Consider the following 15,485-nt stretch of genomic DNA (forward strand, 5'->3'; position numbering starts at 1 on the left):
GGGTTACCTGGATCTCCCTATTTCAAGACTCTTAACTCTAATCACATCTGCAAAGTCCCTTTTGCCATATAAGGCAATATCCTCAGGGTCCAGGAATTAGGAGATGGATACTTTGGGGACCACTATTCCATTTATGACAGCTGGTTTAGGGGAGCTTTTTCACAGAGATATCATTCCACATATGCTACAGTCTGATTGGTCGTGTTCCCCCTCCACCAAATGCATATTTTGACATCCTAACCCCCCAAGGTGATGATATTAGGAGATGAGGCCTGTAGTAGGTCATTAGGTCATGAGGGCAGAGCCCTCGTTATTGGGATTGATGCTGTTATAAAAGAGGCCCCAGAGGACTATCTCGTCCCTCCCACCATGAGAGGACACAGCAAGAAGGCACCAGCTGTGAACCAGGAAGAGGACCCCCATCAGAATATGGCCTTGCTGGACCTTGATCTTGGACTCTCCAGCGTCCAGAACTGTGAGAAATAAAGTCAGTTGTTTATACGCTGCCCAGTCTATGGTATTTTGTTATAGCAGCCCTAGCAGACTAGGGCAGTGTCCTGTTCACGTTAATGTAGGACTATCCGTCAGAAGCACCTCCTCCAGACTTCATTCATGGTCTCCACGGGCTCGAATGCGTGCATTTCTCATCATTCTCTTCTGTGCTTTTGCCTCCTCACTCTTCTTAGTACATATTCTTGTGCGTACATCTCTGCAGAACTAGTTTTGTCTGTGTCGGTATCTTGCTCAATTTGTTTTCAAATCATTTAATATTTTAAGTAACAGATGCAAGTTTACTGGCAAAATTCATTCCTGGGAAAATAAAAGTAGGTAAGAGTAGATAAGAACATTAAAAAATACTGAACTTAAGAATTTAAGAAAATATATAAGAGTCAAGAGGAGAGAAAGAGAAGGTTTTTTGAGGTGAGCAGAGGGCAAGAGTCCATGGGGCCTGTGAGTGGTGTGGACCTTGACCTCACCCTGACAATCCCCTTGGAGGTGAGAACCCTTCCGCAGGAAATGGCTCCATGGTGCCCTGGGGAGGATAGAACCGATACCCAGGGCACAGAGGCCAGGACAGGCAGACGTACAGGCCACCCTGGGCTCAGACCTTGGGTACCTATCAGCACAATCTGTGTGGGTTGAAGCCTGAAGAATCTATCCTGATGGTAGGTTGGTTGATTTGTGTACCTATTTCTTTTGTCTAATCATGAAGGTACAATTTTCATAATATAAAAGGTAATGCTTTTAAGATTTGCGATTCAGTGGTTCCTGTTATGGTAACAAAGTTATGCCACCACATCACTGTCTATTTCCAGAATATTTTCATCATGTTAAAAAGCAATTCCCTCCCTTCAGTCACTCCCAGCTCCTCTCTACCCCCAGCCCCTGGCAACCACTAACCTACTTTCTGTCTAGGGATTTGTCTCTTCTGAACACTTCATATAAACGGAATCATATAATTTGTAGCCTTTTATGTCTGGCTTCTTCTACTTAGTGTCATGCTTTCAAGGTTCATCCATGTTGAAGCATGTATCATTAGTATGTATTAGTTCCTATTTATGGCCATGTAATACTCCATTGTATCCATTGTTTATCCATTCATCAATTGATAAACACTTAGGTTGTTTACACTTTTGGGTATTTCGAAGAGTATTGCTATGAATAGTCATGTTTTCACATGGACACTTATTTAGAGTTCTCTTGTGGATATACCCAGGAGTGGAATTCCTGGGTCATATGGTAGCTCTCTCTCTAAGTTTTTAAAGATCTAAAATGTTTTTCAAAGGAGCAGCACCATTTTATATTTTTACCGGCAATGTTGAAGAGTTTTGATTTCTCCTCATCCTCTGCATGCTCGTTATAGTCTGGCCTTTTTTGTATAGCCCACCCCCAAGGTTTTGGTTGCATGAGACCCCACATCCTTTGCATAATCCTGGAAGAGGGAGAAAACCCTGGTAACAACAGACTAAATTCCGCACTGTCTATCAGGATAGGAATTTAGAGTTCAGTCAAACTAGTTTTCAAAAATTACACATTCTTCAACACCTGAAGAAAATGTATTTGTTTATTTGGTCTTGCCTTCCCTCTGTTATGTCATAATTCTAATGTGGTTGCTTCCCAACGTTTTTTCACATTATGCTACACACGTAGTAGTGATATTTGCATATGCCGGCGGTAAACAAAGGAGTCTGCTCAGGGGTGAGTGCGTGGGTGAAGGGTTCTGCCCTACCTCCTCCACCCTCAGGCCCTAACCAGCCACTGGAGGCTGGGGGGTCAAAGACACACGCATATTTCTAACCCATGTTTAGAAAACCAACTGCAAAGCTCTATTCTACTGAATATAGCTATGCCATTTCTTTTGACCTCAGAAGGTGAAGGTAGTGTGAATGAAAAGTATGTATGACTGGAGAGGACCAGAGCTATAGTAAGTAGTCTGGCCGTAGAGCTTGTTCTCAAGGATACAATACACAGAATGATACAGTATTATACACAGTGTGCAAAATAGACACTGATCCCTCTCTGAGAGGGCCCAGTATGAATGGAGTGTGAACCCAGCTGCAATGACTGCAGACAGAGGAGGTCATCAGAAGTATGTCTGGTGATAGTTCCAGATTGCTTATGTGTCCAGATTGACTTAAACAAAAAGCTAGCATCTGGAGGCAAGGGATAACATCCAGCCATTAAGAAGGAGGCAGCTGGCAAGAGCTAGGTAGAGTATCTTGTCTAGAAGGTGCCAGAAAATAAGGGAGGTTGGCCAAGTGACAGGCATCTTGTCCCAGCTGAGAAATTGATGTAAATGAGGGTATTCAAATACCACCCATAGTCCACTGGATATTGGGTAGCAAGAGTATTTAAAAGAAGCACCCTAAGGTGACCTTACCCTGGCACATATAAGCAGGGGAACCAAACATTAGTGCAAGCCCCTGAGTTGATCCGGAGTGGACAGGGTAAACGATGTGTATGATGCCCCGGTGTTCTGAGGCAGCTCTGACAGTTCTGACTCCTTATTAAGGTGAAAACCATGTGACAGCTTAATTTATTTGACCAAAATTCTTGCTCTTTTGTCTTGATTTTGTAAAGGCAAGTGTATAAATTTGTTAAAAATACATTTATAGCTAGACCTCACTTTTTGGAGCAGATTTATCTCCAAAAGTTATAAACATGTTATAATATTAAAATATCAATGAATATTAAATACTTATTGTTTCAATTCACTGCTTGGGGAACCCCATTATTTCTATTATGTAAATTTTCCTTTTGTAAAATGAATAAAGAAGTATGCTGTAAATTTTTTTAAGTAACAGCAGATATGCATACATACTGAGTTTGACTGCAGCAAGGTACGCTTTTTATGCTTTTATAATCTCTATACTAAATTAAAAATTGCAAGAGTCCCAGTTAATCTGGTTTTTTTAGCTCCTTTTCAGCACTGTGCCATTTATGAACGGATGCTTACACATCATACTCGATAACATTATAACAATCTTAAGCTCAGCATGCAAATTGACATTTTTTTTATTCAAGTAAATTTATTTCTTTTCAATATTGAATTTCTTCATTCATGGATATGATATACATCTATATGGGTTTACATTTATGACTTCCAATTCACAATCTTACATGATATTTTCCCTTAATGGTCGTATGCATCTTTATTTATTTATTTATTTATTTAAATAATTATTTTATTGTTGTTCAATAATGGTTGTCTGCATTTTCCCCCCGCCACTCCACCCCCACCCCACCCAAACCCACCTCCCTCCCTTGCTTCCACCCTCCCCCTTGGTTTTGTCCATGTGTCCTTTATAGTAGTTCCTGAAAACCCTTCCCCTCGTTATGCCCTCCCACCTCCCCTCTGTGTTAAATTGTTCTTAATTTCTATGTCTCTGGTTATATTTTGCTTGCTTTTTTTCTTCTGTTGATTATGTTCCAGTTAAAGGTGAGATCATGTGGTATTTGTCCCGCACTGCCTGGCTTATTTCACTTAGCATAATGCTCTACAGTTCCATCCATGCTGTCGCAAAGGGTAGGAGCTCCTTCTTTCTCTCTGCCACATAGTATTCCATTGTGTAAATGTACCATAGTTTTTGATCCATTCATTTACTGATGGGCACTTAGGTTGCTCCCAGCACTTGGCTATTGTAAATTGTGCTGCTATGAACACTGAGGTGCATGGATTCTTTTGGATTGGTGTTTCAGGGTTCTTGGGATATAATCCCAGCAGTGGAATTGCTGGGTCAAAAGGCAGTTCCATTTTTAGTTTTCTGAGGAAATTCCATACTGTTTTCCACAGTGGCTGTACCAGTCTGCATTCCCACCAACAGTCCACTACGGTTCCCTTTTCTCCACATGCTCTCCAGCACTTGTTTGCTGATTTGTTTATGTTGGCCATTCTGACTGGTGTGAAGTGGTATCTCATTGTGGTTTTAATTTGTATCTCTCTGATGGCTAGTGATGCTGAGCATCTTTTCAAATGTCAAATTGACATTTCATCAGAGATCTATTATCTCAGTGAACTTAAGACTGATCTCTTTATCCTTCCATAAAAGGGCATAAGGTTTTTCTGAGCTATGAGGCTTAGTGATACAATTTGGTAGTTTGTTATATATTAATAAAAGAGAAAAATAAGGAAAAATTCAAAACAATTAAACAGTTAAAGATTGAGGCCTCACAAAATTCACAGCACTGCTCTTGACACTAACGCCAACCTTAGAAGTGCAATTCTAGCTACTGTGACCTGTTTTATCTACTTTTCTAAATACCTTGGTTCTATTGTCCTATGTTTCTTGCTCATTTGCTATTCCTCTAGTCTCTTGTCTTCTGCCAACTTCTCTGTATCTTTCCACTTGTATTGCAGTACTCTCTCTGTGTCTTTCTTGGTGTGTTGGGCATTCACAACCAATTCATAGTAAGACTCTGAGAGGATAGATGGGTCACCATCCAATATGGAGATCCCATTGGGAAAACTAATTTTTCTAGACTACATCATGGACCACTCACCAGCCTGTAGATGGCTGATTGTCCCTCGAAAACCAAACTCTAGTCCAGTCATTTTGCTTGGCTTGGCAGGATTCCATGATACAAAGCCTGGAAGCCATTGTACAAGGGGTTGCCTGCTGCTCCTTTTTAAAAAACAAACAGGGGCACCATCAGGTATCTGCTCCAGCACATACTCCATGCATGATGTTTCAGAATCAGGAGGTGTGTGCCATGCAGACACAGCGACGTTGGACTGAATGTTAACTCCCCCCAAATCTGTATTTACATTACTACTCCCATAATTTTTTAAATTAAATCTAAGTTTTATACAGTCTAATGTATATATATTTCTGCTGGTTATTTTCTGAAAGTCATATTTTCACCTTATGTGTCTTTAGCAGATGGAATCTTATAAAAATGGCCTAAAAAGGGATACAGGGATATTTTGTATATGCTTTGAAAAATAGGTCTTTAATGTGCCAAATGACCTCCTCCTGATGCACAGGAGTGATTCCGATTTTACTCTCTGCTCATTCGGCGGTCTAAGGGACTCCTCGGACTGCATTATTCCCTCTAATGACTCTGTTCTGTCTCTTTCATTCCCAAATTAAATTGAAAAGAGGTAAGAAATATCTCTTTTTGGTCAAATTTAAGCTACTCATTGTGGTTTGCCTGGGTCTAAGTTGAACATAATTTCATCGATAATATTTATGTTGAAGAGGGCGCATATAAGAAAGGCTGCAAAACAACCAGGCATGCAAGACTGACTTCCACACAGTAACGTTTCTTTTCTATCAAGAACAGCAGTGAAAGCAACTGACAGGATGTGTGCTGAGTTTGGAATTTTTGCTGAAAACAGGTATTTGGCTGAATGCATTTGAGAAATTTTAAGTGGCGTTACCTGGAACCGGGGCCTTAAATAAGTAGAGAGGTGTGAGCTCAGATAAACTGGGGAAAGAGGACTATGCATGTAGTGCCCATCGAAGCAAAGATTTCCCTACAACAAATTCTAAATCAGCTGAAGAAATACAGGAGAGTTTTTTTCTGTGTTCCATCACAAGAAACTGGAAAATCTATCTTTTGTTCACTTCTGCCCATTTTTTATGTGAGCCACAAGAGTCGTGGTGCCATTAAATTTTAGTAGGAGGAAATGGATACAGCGTTTCGCCCCAGATCTTGTCTGTTTTGTTGCTTGGACCACCTTGGCAGCCAGCACAGTGAGATTAACATTCCTTGCTGTGCAGAAGTGCCTGGTTCCTGTGTCTCAGGGGAAACTCTAACAAGAGTCCTCTCTCCAACGTGCAGTCTTCGAGAAAGTACACTATCAAGTCATCAATGCATTAAATGGCATTTCCAATTATCCAATATGCCTGCAGGTGCATGGCTAAGGCAGGTCCAATGCCATCTTTATTTGTTTAGGAGTAGAAGGTGTTTGACAAAGCCCACGGTATATTCATGACGGCCAGTTGAACATACTTTGTTGTTGTTGTTGTTCAGTTTCAGACTGGAACCAGTACTGTCTTTCTTTTGCCACAAACAGATAACAATTTAGACATTGAATGAATGAGTCATATCTCAGCTGGGGTCTTGAGTGAACCCTTTCCTCTTAGATTAGTCTTTAACTCCCTTTTCTTAAAAGGAATTTAGAGCTGAACAGCATAAGGGATCACTCAGTCTAGGTTTCTCAAACTTACTTGATCACAGGTTACTTTCTTGAAATTTAGTGATTTTCTGTTATAGAAATATAATAGATTGGCACATGTACTTTTCCTTATTCCATCCCAAACATTTACTGAAATGATAGGAAGGAGATGAAAAAGAAGAAACCATTAAAGTTAACAAGAACATGAGAGAAGCTAATTGCAGACAAGCAATGGCAACATTTTTTGAAGATGGAAAGTGGATGGGCAGTGCTGAATACATTAGCAAAGTGCAGAAAGCAGATTGCTAAATGCCTGAAGAGGGAGACACAAGGAGATGCAAGCTGTAGGACTTGGGACAGTCCCAGAGAGTGGAGGCACAAGATACTGGGGGAGGTGGAAGTGATGATTGTGATAGAAAGATGGGTTAAGTTCTGAACAAAGAGCACATACAGCTGCTCCTCCACCTGTTACATTCTGGTGATTACTGCAACCCTGGTTAGGAAAGGTAAGTCTGTTCTTTGAAGATATGAAACTAGAGAGGTTACTGAGTTCTGGAAGCATCAGTGTACAGTGGAGACTGAAAACCGGAGGAAGAAGTGAAATCATTTTTAGATTTTAGTTTTAGAGAGAGGAAGGGAGGGAGAGGGAGAGAAGCATCAATGTGTGGTTGCCTCTCATGTGCCCTTTAGTGGGGACCTGGCCCACAACCCAGGCATGTGCCCTGACTGGGAATCAAACCAGTGACCTTTTGGTTTGCAAGCCCGCACTCAATCCATTGAGCTACACCAGCCAGGGCAAAGACTCCACATTTAATAGTAAGCCCACTGGCAGCCCCAGGCTTATTCCTCCATTCAAATACCAGAAGTCTTTGCAGTAAGCCCTTTTATTTCCTCACCATCCTGGGCAAAATGTTAGAGGATTTCTCAATGAAGTTACCAAAGAACCTGGGGGAGGGAAAATAACTCCCTCTCTACCATTCTATGTTCTAGACCAAAACACCTATAATTAAAGACAGATGAACCAGAGAAAAAAAGTTTATTAAAATGTACATTTGGGTTTATGTTGAAGTTAACCAGAGATAAATGAGTAATTCTAGCAGTGGGTTAGAATTCAGGATTAAATAAATACTTTCTTAATAGGGAAGAGGGTGGGGCCATGGAGCCTCTTAGCAGGGAGTAAATGATTTCTGGGGAAGATGAATGGGCCTTTACCAGAACAGATGGAAGGAATAATCATTTGTGACAAAGTTTCTCTGGGTATAATGTTGACTAGATTCTCCTCTGTGGTCCTGAGTCAGCCTTTGCTGGTTGATGACACTCCCAAGGGAGGAGATTTATGGTAACCGAGTTCCTTTGGGAGGGTCTGTCCTTGGGCAGATTAGTTCAGAGAAAGCCCCTCCCTGCCCTTTGCTGTCGTTGTTTTTTCAAGTACCTCCTCCTCAAAATAATCAATATACTGAAGCAGCATATTTTGGGGTGACATAGTCTGTCTTTCAACCTCAAAATAAAAAGCTTAAAACTAACATTTGGGGAATCCTACAAAGGAGTATCCAAAGTTAGGTCACTTTTTCAAGAAACTCATCCATTTGACAAGGTTTGCTTATGAAAACAAAGCTTGCCACAAGTTTTCCCTTTTCAATATAAATGAACAGGATTATAATTGGGGAAATAATACAGTTGAGAAATGCACATAATGTTAAAGCAAATAAAATGACAGAAAGAAATGAAGAGAAACAGAGTCAGTGCAGAGAGCAGAATGAGACATTAAAATAAAAACTGTTCTTAATATCCTACAAGATATTCAGAGAAGATGATATTCATGGAAAAAGGCAGGATTATAAATAGAGAGGGGGGAAATAATAAAAGCTGGTGGATGTTAAAGATATGATAGCATACATATAAAATTCAGTAGACTAATTGGACGTTAAAGGTGAGGATATCTTGCAGAAAGGAGGACAAAATGGATAAAGAAGTAGGATATAAGAAAATAGAGAATAAAATTAGAGAATCTCTTCAGAAGGTCCACTATCTAATAAGATTTCCAAAAAGAGGGAACAATATATATATTAAAGGTATTGGCAAAAAAAAGCATAAAGTAAAGTTTTCCTGAACAGAAGGACAGGAGTTACCAAATTGAAGACTTCTACCACAATGCAGGAAAAGATCCCTAAGGGACACAGCCCAGATTATGAAAGCTTCCAGAAAAAGGAAAGTGTCACACATGGAGGGAAGGAAATCACAACAGTGTTAGCAATTCCCAGAGTGATGCAGAAAGCTTGAAAAGTGCTGCAACATAGTTTAAAATTTTAATTTAAAAAGTTATTACCAATCCACAACTTTAACCTAACCCAACTATCAAAGAGGTAGGAGGTGTAGCATAAAAATATTTTAATACATACAAAGTCTCAAAAATATTTTCTCCCATGCACCATTTCTGAGAAAGCTTCTAGGGAAAAAAGCCACCAAGAGGAAGACATACACCAAGAAAGTGGAAGACGTGAGACCTAGAAAAGAGAGTTCCCAAAACACAGAAAAGCAGTCACCGAATGTCCTACCAAATTTGACATCTGTGCAGGAGACTAGGAAAGCAGCCAGTCAGCCCTGGGGTGGGAGCAATGTCCCCATTGCAGAACTCATTTATCATATGACATGCCTGGCAAAATTATCATAGAGTCGGGAAAGAATTATTCATAGATACAAGAAAAATCAAATTATATAAACAAAGCAATTATTAACTCCAGGAAAAACCAAAAGTTTTATAAGAAAAGAACTGTAAATAGAGTGTATCATGGCTCAGCTGTAACAATATTTACCTAGTCACAATTATGTAAGTGTAATAATATAAATGATTGAATGATTTTCATTTTTTAAATTGTGATGAAATTATATTGGGAGTAAGAGAGGAGGGAGAATTGTGTATATGTGGGCAAGGGCCTAAGAGAGCTAAATCATATTTACGGTAAAAATCAAGAGGTAGTAAGGAAAATTTCACAAAATTATGAAAAAAAATTCTTTAAGTATGTCACATATAAATGTGTGTAAGTAACAGAAAAGAGCCCAGCTAAAATATTTTCAAATAGTTGCTTATAGGAAGGAGAGCTTAAGGAGGGGGAAGGTAGATTGCTGTTTTTCTTTTAAGAATCTAAGGCAGAATTCAGGAAGCCATGGTCCAAGGGCCAAATTTGGCAGGCTGCTGGTTCTTAAATAATATTTTATTGGACTACAGCCATGCCTACTCATTTATGGATTGGCTGTGGTTGCTTTTGTGCCCTAAGAAGTTGGTAAAGAAAAAAAGCAGAGTTGAGTGGCTGTGACAGAGACTGGACCGCCTGCAATGTAAAACAGTTGCCTGTTTGCAGAAGAAATGTGCCAATCTCAGGTCTAGGGGCAGCGGTACTCAACTTCCAGCTGAACCAGAATCACCTGGGGGCTGGTTAGACCACAGATCTCCGGGCTCACCTAGAATTTCTGATTCTTTAGGTCTACGGTGGGGCCCGAGGAATCTGCGTTTCCAGTAAGTTTTCAGGTGACACTGACGCTGAGGTTCAGGGACTCTGCTTTCAGAGCCACTGGGCTAAAGCAACTATGTGGCTTTTTCTTAACAATCATATGTGTCACGTTTACAAAATAAACTTAAATGTTGAGAAGTAGAAATTTACATGAAAACTTAAGCTGAAATGAATACAAAATCCATCTCCAGTGCCTTAAAGGTGACGTGAAGAGATTAACATGCAATTTTTTAAACCTGACATGGGAACAAAACCATTAACAAATTTAACTGGAGAAAATCGACTGTGTTTTACTGATAATACGACCTCAAAGACGCAAGCATAGATGTTAACAATTTCTGGGACCTCGGCCACTGCGCTGGCAAGCGTCATCGCAGTGACTGGTGAGCAGACCTATCCCTCCGCCTCGCGTCGTTGCCCTGGTTAACAAAGGCTGATGACTGTACAACAACATCAACGGTGCAAACAGTTATTTAAAAATCTTTGCTGTTTTCTGCCCTAAAATATTACTTCCAGCATTTTTTCATTTCATGTCTTCCTGTTAAACGCTTGTTTTCTGAGCAACACGGTTTAAGAAACTAAATTTAAAACCTACTCCTCTTCTGTTGACCCCTTTCACAGATGAAGAAACTGGTACCCAGGACCTGGTGGGATGTCGATCGATGCAAGACCTCCTGACCCTCGTCCCCACTTCCCTCCCCTCGTGTACCCCAGCTCCTGTTTGCTTTGCCATAGGTGAAGGAAAGAACCCTGAGTGAGCCCAAGCTCAAATCAGGCATGAAGGAAAAAAAGCACTGCTAATACCAGGGATCATCGTTTTTGTTTTTTTTTCTAAAAGCCTGAAACAAAGAAAATTCTCTGCTTCCAGGAACAGCCTTAATCAGTCACATATGTGAACGCAGACCCAGCGACTGTTCGGTTTTCCACCAACATAACAGGATTTTCCTGACACATTGATTTCGTTTTTCTTTTGCCTATTATCAATATCCGTAATTATTTTTTAAGATCTTCGGCATGATACCAGACCTTTCAACCAGGCAGGCAGAATGCCAAAAATCCGCAGTGTTTGAAAGCAAAGAGAAATAAAGGATATTGAGGGTAGAAATAGTCCCTGGTTGGTAAAAACAAACAAACAGCTTTAAAAATCTAAGAATTGTGCCCTGCGGGGGTGGGTTTGCTGAACTGTCAGCTCCACCAGTTAATGAGGTCGTTTGTCTAATGGGGATAGAAAAGACCATTTATAACAATGCTGGGCTGTGTGTGTGTGGTTTAAAAATCAAATTGAGTGGAAATGCAGCAAACACTAAATGGTATTGTTTATTTTCTAATTAATTTGCTACAAACTACAAATTTCAAGTGCTAAATATGTTAGATGGTGTGTGATTTTCTTTTTTAGGAGAGAAACAACTGGAAACATTCACCTCTCATAGTCCATTTACTTTCTTTTCATTAGAGAAACAAGCTGTGGTTTGAAAGTTTTTAAAGGACATGGATATTTGGGGTGGGACATCACTTTTGCGTGTTACATAAGCCAACCCGGAATGTGGTCTCCTTTGTAAGGTTCTAGAGTTCCAGGGAGCCTGGGACCATATGGTCAGCTGATGATGTTCATTTCTAATATTAATAGGCCAGGGATTCAAGGCCCTGCAGAGAACGTCATCGAAGGGGAGACAGCCGCTCACACCACGACTGCTCATGGGCTGTTTCCTCTGTGGGGTACGACCAGGACAATGCAGGCACTCAGTATAAGCCCAGCACATCACGGGGGAAAGAGCAGAGATGGGGTACAAGCAGCCAGCTCTGGGTGCAAATTCTGGCTTAGCCACTTTGTGACATTGGGGGCAATCATTTTAAAGTCACTGAGACTTACCATATTTTGCCATGTATAATGCAGACCCACATTTTTGGCCCAAAATTTCAGGAAAAAAATCTCTCATTTTAATTTTTAATTCACTTTTTATTTACTTATATTTAGATACTTCTTTTGTATCATAAAGGAATTTTAAGCACTTATTTTTGAACATATGGTATAAGAACTTTTTATGTAGCAAATAATTCGAGAGTTATACTTTTAACACATAAGTAAGCATAAATGAAAGAATTAAAAACATTTATACAGATATGGAATTAGTACTACCCATGTATAATGCACATCCTTAGTTTTTCCTCAAAAATTTGGGCAAAAAAGTACACATTCTATACAACAAAATACTGGCATTTTTTTTCTCTGAAAAATGAGGATACTAAGAACTGCCTTATGGGCCTGTTCTTAGAGCTAGGCAGCTTAGAGCTCATTAGTGAAGTGCCCGACACGTGGTAAACAAATGAAGTTGTTATGTGTTAGGACATTTTAGGGTTTCTAATAACCAAACTGGCTAACTTCACAAACTGAGGAATCAGTAAGCTTTCATGTGTCTTTGTTCTTACATTTACTACATTCTACCCCTTCTTCTGACCGATGTTTTAGTCCTAATACTCTTTTCCTAGGACTACTGTGATATCTTCTCTTCCCTACCCTGGCCCCAGAGCCTCTTGTCCAATCTAGCAAGCTTGTTCTTGGGAGCACATCATTTGATGGGACAACACAAGTATGTAACAGTGATCTTTTGTTGCCTAGTGTTTCCTATTTACCTAGCCTTTACTTTGTACCAGGTACCATTCTCCTATTACCTCATTTAATGCTCACAACCCCCTCTGAAGTAAATGCTATTATTATCCCAGTTGCTTAGTAAAAACTGACCTATGGAGAGGTGAGGTAATTGTCCAAGGGGCAAAGCCATCATTTGAACATAGGCGGTCTGGCTCTGCAGAATGAAGCTCTGCAACTGGCCTTTATGCTGGTGTTGAGATACTGTTCCTGCTTCGTGCCATGTAGATTTACATCCAGGGCTTGCCATCCAGTGAGCCCCAGAATTTGGAACTAACTTTTACTGCATATTGGTCATCAAGGTCAAGGTAAATCTCTGAAGTTCATAGCCAGCCTACCCTAGAATCTATTTCAGTCTTCTTCCATTGCTCTTCTCAAGGAATTTTAAGTGCCGAGCATCCCTTTGTAGGGGTCAGGGAAGTTTCATCCTCCTGAACAACATGATCTCAATCAGTTTCCAATTAAAACTGGAAACTCCATGAGAGCAGAAAGCACATTGGCATCGTTCCACTCTGCATATCTCTGGTGATTGAATGGATGGACAAATGGACGATGGATGTGTGGATAAATTGATGGAGAGATGGATGGATGGATGGTGTTCTTAAAAGGAAATGTCTACTGTGGACAATAAGGAGTTGATATAAAATATTTCTCTGATCTTTGATGACTGTACGTCTTACTTAGCTTTCATTAGATTATAGTTTTCTCCCAGAATTATATTTATCTTATTGGGTGTGTCATTCCCAATGGCTGCACTAAAATCCAAAGTTCTACATGTGAAATACATAAAATCTTAGAAGCACAGAGGTTAGGACAATATTAATCAATTTTTCTAGAAGAAGCAAGAAAATCATTAATTCATTTATTTATTCAACAAATATTTATTCAGCATCTGTTGCCTGTCTGGTACTCTAATAGGAGCTTAAAACATAGCCTTTAACAAAACAGAAAACCTTTTCCCTCCTGGTGAGTGCATTCTAATAGGGGAAGCAGACAAAAACAAACACTTCCCCTGTGTAATGGATCGAGTTAAGTGCCATGGAGAAAAGTTAAGCTGGGCGAGGATTTTAGGAATAATGGTGAGTCACGATTGCTATTTAATATCAGATAGAGTTATTTTGAAACTGCGTGTAAACTTCATTCCATATTAGAATGTGAATGTTTAAGAAAATTAAAATAGTATAGGGGAACAACAGGAAATTAGGAGACATTAATATTAGAGATTTTTCACATAACTTGATTAAGAGGAAAATATTTTTGATGTGTAAAATATATATACATATTTTCTTTCTTTCAGGATTAGGAGCTCTGGACTTTTAAAGTGATAGCATTTTCCAGCCTGGAAAAAAAAAAAAAGGAAGAGAGGCAACTATAATATAGCGAAATGAGAGGTGGATAAACTGTGTTGGGAAGAAGCGAGGTCATCAGTTGAACTGTCTTGCCTTTGGTCCAGAACACTGCTCAGACTCAAATCTTGCCCTGAATTTGCCACTCCAACGTTGGTTCAAGGCCTGGAGTGATGTGTTCACACCTCAGGGCACCTTTCATTCTGTGAGGCCTGAAACATGACCACCAGCAGCCACGCATGTCCTGTCCCGGCAGTGAGTGGACACATGACTCACTATCCAGCCGCACCCTACCCACTACTCTTCCCACCCGTCATCGGAGGACTTTCCCTGCCTCCTCTCCATGGCCTTCATGGGCACCCTCCTCCAAGTGGATGCAGCACCCCGTCGCCTGCAAGTAAGTACCCCTGGAATGTGCTCTCTTTTCTCTTGGTTGATTGGTTTAATGGACCTGAGAAAGCAAGATGGCTCATCTCCAGGGTGAGTTTTCATTCCTTTGGATGTTGGTTTCTCTTGGACTGGAATTATACCTTTAGTGCTATTGGAAGAAATGTAAAACCAGATAAATGGTGAATTTTAGAATTTGGGCCATTCAAAATTATGCTGACATTTTGCTCAATTTTATAAAATGTAAACACAAAAAGTAACCAGCATATGTGACCAATATACCTGATGAAACTGGCCACTTGATAATGTGAACAGTGAATTAGTAGTTGGTACCGTAAAAATCACTAGTGAGAATCCTGAGTTGAACATCAATTTTGGTTATAAAGTTCCCTTTGATATTCTTATTCATTTCCCAGGTAAATGAATAATTGGTAATAATACCAATTGTTCTCAACTTCCCAGGTACCTTTACTGCCAATCCATATCACATGAGCTTTTTAAATGTCCTTTACCACTTTTGACTCTACTAAGCTGTTTCTTACTTCTGATTCTCTCTAAAAAATGTTGGGTATAAAGTGCAATAGAATAAAAGTAGAGTTAGAATTCTTCAAGACTGTTATGACTTACTCATGGAAAGTATCCTATCATGTGAGTTAAAAGAAAATTTGTATACAGGCAAACTTTGGAGCCAAGCTTTCCCACCTTTTAGAAATAGGTTGCCTGGTTTGGCATCCGGAGATAAAAAGATTGTCTCCACTGTGTGCATCAGGCATCCATGGCAAACATTCCAGAATCTTCCTGGTTCATGGCTCAACAGGAGCACTTCAGAGTTCTTCCTGGTGATTATTTTGCATTTTGCTACTTTAAAAGGAATTCCTCCAAATATTTGCTTGGTACTTAGAAGTTTTTCTTTTGAAATACTGCCTTATTTTTTTTTTCTGAATTGTGATCTTTCTATCCTTTCTGCTACTACA

The 15,485-nt window shown here is 39.8% G+C and overlaps 1 protein-coding gene across 2 annotated transcripts in view; it reads left to right on the forward strand.

Moving 5' to 3' along the window:
• The window catches only part of RARB (retinoic acid receptor beta), a 650,193-nt gene that overhangs the window by 284,684 nt on the left and 350,024 nt on the right, over positions 1-15,485 (forward strand). For both annotated transcript variants that reach the window (XM_053930256.1, XM_024566225.3), the window contains one exon: positions 14,076-14,521. In XM_053930256.1, the coding sequence (XP_053786231.1) occupies positions 14,344-14,521 (178 nt within the window). In that variant the 5' untranslated portion in view covers positions 14,076-14,343. The remainder of the gene's footprint in view (positions 1-14,075; positions 14,522-15,485) is intronic.

Source organism: Desmodus rotundus, chromosome 8, assembly GCF_022682495.2.
Source record: "Desmodus rotundus isolate HL8 chromosome 8, HLdesRot8A.1, whole genome shotgun sequence".
Classification (NCBI taxonomy): domain Eukaryota; kingdom Metazoa; phylum Chordata; class Mammalia; order Chiroptera; family Phyllostomidae; genus Desmodus; species Desmodus rotundus.